At 37.5% G+C, this 6859-nt stretch overlaps 1 protein-coding gene across 1 annotated transcript; it reads left to right on the top strand.

The window, feature by feature from the left end:
• LOC109224346 lies at positions 546-4600 on the top strand. Its single transcript, XM_019388930.1, has 4 exons — positions 546-572; positions 1785-1841; positions 2684-2759; positions 4092-4600. Exons 1-4 carry the CDS (start codon positions 546-548, stop codon positions 4598-4600), a joined length of 669 nt encoding a protein of 222 aa, XP_019244475.1.

The raw sequence follows: 6859 nt of genomic DNA, 5'->3' as shown, positions 1-6859 counted from the left end.
TTGAAGTTCTTAAGTTTGATTCTATTGGTTTTAGGGTGTGATTCTTAGTTTTAATGTTGTTTTGACCACTCCGTGAGTTCGTGCGAGTCCGTTTTATGATTCCAAACTTGTTGGTATGGTTGGACGGGGCCTCGGGGGACCCGGGTGCCATTCGGCCGATGCGCGAGTTGAGTTTGAAACTCAAAAGGGCTGCTGGTGCACCAGTTCTGGTGTAACCGCACATGCGAGCCTATTGCCGCAGGTGCGAGCTTGCAGGTGCGAGCCAAGCACCGCAGAAGCGGCCAAGGGAGGTAGCCCAGGTTCCGCATATGCGGCCCTTCCTCCGCAAAAGTGGGACTTCAGAAGCGGTTCCTGACCGCAGATGCAACCCCAGCCAGCCCAGCCAATTCCGCAGAAGCGGACCTTCGTCCGCAGAAGCGGGACCCCAGATGCGGTCAACGCACCGCAGGTGCAAAAATCGCTGGCAGTGCACTTCATTTAATACGGGACTTAGGCATTTTTAACTCATTTTCACTCCATTGTTGGGCAATTTTTAGAGTTTCTTGATGGGGGTTTTCACCAAGCTTTTACAGGTAAGTAATTCCTCCTATATATGAGTTAAATACTTAGATTATGGGTAGCTTAACATGTAAAGATTTATGAAAAATCATGAGTTTAGAGGTAAACCTAGGGTTTGACAAGAATGAGATTGTTACCATGAAATTGACCATGAAACTTAGTGATAATCATATATTTATGTTCCTTAAGTCATGGCTAACAACTTTATTCGAAAATTTTCGGAACCCGGGCGCGTGGGCCCGGGGATGAATTGTAGGAATCTTGCCTTTGGGGTTGGGTAATCACTTTAATAGTTAGAATATGAACTTTTGAACCTATAATGATTGGTTTTTTCACTATTTGAATAGTTTTGGATCATTCGGCTTCGATTTGAGGGTTTAAGCGCATTCTTGAGTTTGGAAGTAGGCTTTAAGACGAGGTAAGTCTATTTCTAACCTTGTAAGAGGAAAATTTCCCCATAGGTGAACTTAATTAAAATGTGATTGTTTGTGGGGGCTACATACGCACGAAATGATGAGAGTCCGTACGTAGCTACTATTCCTGTTATGTCCGGGTAGTTTAGGTTTACACCATGCTTCGTGGACACCGTTATTTGATTATACTTGCTATTTGTAACAAATGGAATTAAGTTCAGAATTTTTAAGGATTTAAAGGCTTCAAGTTGAATTGTCTTTTATTTTTAAAGGAAATAAGAAAGAATTTTGATTTAAATAATTAAATTTATATTTGACCGCGTCGCACTCGCGAGCGGGGTAAATCTCTGAATTTATATTTGACCGCGTCGCATGTATGATTCGCGAGCGGGGTGAATAAATGCATCTATGGTTCGCGCCGTTCGACCCTCGGCAGTACACAGTTTACATTTATGTTGGATCGGGCCGAACGTCCTCGGTGGTATTTGCGTGTGATAATAGAGTTGAAAACTATTTAAAACTTGTATAAGCTATTGTTGAGAGATTGTTTGTCTTAAACGAAGGAAGTGTTTGACTGTGATTCTTAATTTTGACGGAAGAATTGTTCAGTTATTTTCCCGTTCTGAATTTATTGTTATCTCCATATATAATGCTTAAAATGGAAACTTTATGATATTATATTGTTGGCCCTAGTAAGTGTCGGAGTCGACCCTTCGCACTACTTCTTCGAGGTTAGACTAGATACTTACTGGGTACATATTTTTATGTACTCACGCTACACTTCTGTACTTGATTGTACAAGATTTGAGGCAGGTGCATCTGGTCACCATTCCGGCGCGTAGATTCGACCCCCAGCTCGAGACTTTCCTGGTGAGCTGCCCTTTTGAGCCGTTCTGCGGCAGTTGGAGTCTCTCTTATGTTTATTTTCTGTCTATTTCCTTTTAGACAGTAGGCTAGCATTCTTTTGTATTCTACTAGATTGCCCACATACTTGTGACATCAGGTCTTGGCACACACACTAGTATACTTATGATTTTTTTGGTATTGTATACCTGATTACGATTTGTATTCGTTGCTTCCATTTAAGCTTTGTTTCATTGGTAAATTTCTAAGTCTTTTAACAAATTGAAGAATTTTATCCACACGGTAATTTGTTTAAATGGGAAATCACTAGTTGATCAGCGTTGACTTGCCTAGCAATGGTGTTGGGCGTCATCACGGCCTATAGTGGAATTGGGTCGTGACATTTGGATTATCAATTCTCTTCCTACAAATAATCATATATAATTTCTTCTGTTATAGGCTATTAGTTCTCGAATCTTTAAAATAGTTATCAAATCTAGTTTGTGAAAATTACCTATAAATAGGTAATAAATTTACAATTTCATCGCATAATCTATCTATATATTATTAAAAAGATGAAGGAAAAACATCCACATTAAGCCAAGTGGCAGTCTCATAATAAGTTGGTTAGGTTAGGTAATAATTAGTTTCTAATTTAAATTTTAAAAAAATTAAAGTATACATTATGTGTTGCTAATAATTAGTTACTCTTTAAAATTATTTTTATTTTACGCTCAATGCCATATTTCAAGTTTGTCACTCAGAATCATCTAGTTACAACTACCATGGCTATACATAATTTCATCTGATGATATTCTTCTACCGATAAAGAATTCAACTGTTATGCTAATGAAGACATTATTGCAAAGATTGAGGAAGGAGATGGGTCTTCTGATGTTCCTTTAGAAATGCAAGGCAAATCTTCTACTAATATGGAGGCGTTGGGTGAGAGAAGCAGAGATGGAATTGTTCAAAAGTATTATCATGTGTGAGTGACTTTACTTATGGATTATCAGTATATAGTAATTTGTGGAATAGACTTCTAATTCATGAGAAATGATGTATTTTGATTATTCAAATCATTGTGTAACAATAAGTAATTATACTAGATAATATTATATACTTTGGTATAAGTATATATGTAAAATTGAGTTAAATCTTTATTGTATTTGTTTACTTTATATTTTATATTTTAATTAAATAAAATAAAAAATAATAGAAGTCTCTTATAATAAATATTTAAGTTTATTTTTCTCTTTAAAATAATTATAAGACCTTGGTACTATCCTTTTTGGTAATTTGTTACTCAAAAGCACTTTTTAGAAAGATTAGCCAAACACAATTTGTTTACCAAATGTTGCAAAAAGTACTTCTTAAATGATTTGGCCAAACACAAATTATTTTTTTCAAAAGTACTTCTTAAAAAAGTACTTTTTAAAATAAGCAGATTTTGGCAGCTTGGTCAAACGGGCTCTTAGTCTCAACTATTGTGAAGGACAAAAATATAACAATTAATATAAGTTGCCATCAAACAACGGTGTTACTGGTCAAGCAAATCCACTTCATAAAATGGACGCATCTTCAAAATTTGGTGTTGCCAATTTGAGGTTATAGCTTCCCAATCTGTTTTCTTTATTTTGTTCCATAATACTAAGTGAATAGTTATTACTATTGAGATAACTCTGTATATTTACTTTTCTTCTCTGTATCCTTTGTAGAGTTTAGCTAGCTTAGTTTATTAATCATAGTTAGTTGGTAGTTAACTGTAGCTTATCTGTCAAAGTAGTTAGCTTAGCTGTACAAAGTAGTTAGAGTTAGTTTGTGGAGTGGTACCCATGTGTATATATATACTCTGTTGGATATCAAATATACATAGTTTTCATTCCCCGTATTTGAGAATCAAGTCTCCTTTCTCCTCAGCTCATGCGAAGCTTCTAAAGCTCATCAATGGAGTCTCTAGTCAAGAGTGAAGTTCAATGCCTTAAATCCACAAATTGACATGGTATCAGAGCGCATAGGAATCTCCGATTCAATCATCTTCAATATCTCCTAGCTCAAACGATCTGAGTAGTGTTCTTCGATTCTGCCCTAATTCTCAGTAGATCCGCGCAGTGTGAGCTTTGCCTTATCTTCAATTTTGCTTTCCTAAATTCTCCTCTTGTTTTTCTACTCCGTATCTCTTCAATTTTTCAAATTTTGTTGTTGTCGATCAAACCAATGCGATTGATAATACCTCAAATGTCGAAAATGTTGAAACTACTGTCAATTCTGTGTTAGATCCCAGTGATCCTCTCTATCTACACCCGTCGGATAATCCTGGAGCTATGCTGGTTAGTGTGGCTTTCAGTGGAATTGGGTACAGGTCTTGGAGGTGTGCAGTTTTGCGTGGCCTTTCTGTTAAAAATAAAACTGGTTTCATTAGCGGAGAGTGTAAGCGTCCTGATCCCCAATCTCCCAAATTTCGGCAATGGGAATGGTGTGATGATATGGTGACCTCGTGGATTTTGAATTCACTCTCAAAGGAGATAGCAGATAGTGTGGAATATGCAAGTGATGCTGTTGAATTATGGAAGGAGTTGGAAGATCGATATGAGCAAACTAATGGTGCGAGATTGTATCAAATCCAAAAGGATATCAATGACCTATCTCAGGGAGTCCTAGACATCACAGGCTACTACACTCAATTGAAGAAACTCTGGGAAGAATTGAGTACTTTGAATGCAAAAACACAATGCAGCTGCCAGTGTACCTGTGGTGCTAAGGAAGGTATGCACAAGGCTGAGTAGGATAAGAGGTTAATTCAATTTCTCATGGGGCTCAATGAGGTGTACACAACAGTGAGGGGTAGCATTCTCATGATTAACCCTCTTCCTTCGATGGCACAAGCTTTTTCTTTGCTCATCCAGGATGAAAAGCAACGTGAAATGAGACCTTCAAATCAGATGGTTTCAGAGTCAATTTCCCTTCATGCCAATGCCTCAGGAAATGCCAACAATTTCAGGAACAATAACTTCAGGACCAATTACACTCCCAATTCTAATTTTCCAAATACCAATAGGTCAAGGCCATTTTGTGACTACTGCAAACGTCCAGGACACACTAAGGACAAGTGTTTCAAACTTCATGGCTATCCCCAGACTTCAAACAACAATCAAAACCTCAAGTACAATAAGAACAAAAGAGTTGTGGCCAATGCACACTCCAACTTATCTGATGAGATCTCTGCCAAGACTAAGGAGTTTGGACCCAAGGATGAGAATCAGAACCTGAACCTATCCAAGGAACAATATAGTCAATTGATTAATATACTTCAACACTTCAATACCAGCAGTGGAGGAGAAAGTTCACAGAACACAAACCATGGAGCTGGATCAGTAAACCTTGCTGTAGGAACTATGAACTTTGCATGTATAATAACTTGTATATCGTCTATTGATTTTGGCAAGTTATCTTGTAGATGTTTCAGAACTTGGACTGACACATGGATTTTAGACTCAGGAGCTTCAAATCATATGACCTTTAATAAGACTTCATTAGTTGATATTAGGATTTTACCATATCCCTTGCTAGTCACTCCCAAATGGCTATAGAGTTAAGGTAACAGAGATTGGTAGTGTACCTTGCTCCTCAAACTACTCTACACAAAGTCATGTTTGTTCCCTCTTTCAAGTTTAATCTCATTTCCATATCCTCTTTGACTGCATAACTTAAATCCTTGATAGCCTTTTACTGACACATGTTCTATAATGCAGGCCCCTTCAATAAAGAGTCCTCTAGAGATTGGTAAAATCGAGGATGGGTTGTATCTCTTGTGCTCCCTCTATTTGAAGAGTGCTAGTACTAGTTCTGCATTTGTTTCTTCTTTTCGTGTTTCATGTCATGCTTGTGATGTACATAGTTTGCAGAGACCTCCATCTAGTGTCTGTAATCACAGTGCTTCACAAGATCATTCCTTTTCAAATGTAAATAATTCTATTTGCAATAAAACACCTGACTGTGATTCTTTCTTATCTCATAAGAGTGATGTTAATGTGTTATGGCACAATAGATTAGGCCATGTTCCTTTTGAAAAGATGAGAAATATCACCACTATACATGTTGCCTTTTCTAATAAGCAACCCTTTCTATGTTCTATATGCCCCATGGCCAGACAAACTAGACTACCCTTTGCTAGCAAAGCCAGCAGGACCAAACAAATCTTTGATCTTTTGCATATTGATCTGTGGGGACCCTATCATGTCCCCACACATAACAATTACAAGTACTTCTTAACCATGGTAGATGATCATAGCAAGTCCATATGGACTTATATTTTGTCTAGCAAAAGCAATGCCTTACAGATCCTTAAATCCTTCATATCTTTTGTCAAAACTCAATTTCACCTGATAAGATCAGATAATGGTTTGGAGTTCACCAGTATAGAAGCAAACTCTTTCTTTCAGACCCAAGGCATTGTTCATCGGAGAACTTGTCCATACACAACACAACAAAATAGTGTGGTTAAGAGAAAACATAGGTATCTTCTTGAGACAGCCTTGGGCACTTTTATTTTAATCAAAGTTGCCTATAAGATACTGGGGTGAATGTATCCTAACACCTACCTTCCTTATTAACAGACTACCTACCACATACCTCAAGAACAAATGCCCTTTTGAACTCCTATACAAAAAGAAACCAAATTATTCCCATTTGAGAAGTTTTGGGTGTCTGTGTTTCCCCACTATACCAAAAATACACAGGGACAAATTTGATCCCAGAACTGTACCTCACGTCTTGGTTGGATATCCTTTTGAAACCAAAGGATACAAAGTACTGAACTTGCAAACCAGGAAGATTCACATATCCAGAGATGTAACCTTCCATGAAAATATATTTCCCTTTATTGTGTCACCTGTTACAGGTTCTTCTTTTCCAACTCTACTACCTTTCATTTCTGACCTACACACTACTACATCTCAACCTACAACAGACAATTCACCAGTCCAGACAACCCTGAAGTAGCACATGACCTTTCTTTATTTGATCACTCCCCATCTGATCACTCT

This window comes from Nicotiana attenuata, chromosome 3, assembly GCF_001879085.1.
Source record: "Nicotiana attenuata strain UT chromosome 3, NIATTr2, whole genome shotgun sequence".
In the NCBI taxonomy this organism is placed as follows: domain Eukaryota; kingdom Viridiplantae; phylum Streptophyta; class Magnoliopsida; order Solanales; family Solanaceae; genus Nicotiana; species Nicotiana attenuata.
This window is presented reverse-complemented; position numbering and strand designations above follow the sequence as displayed.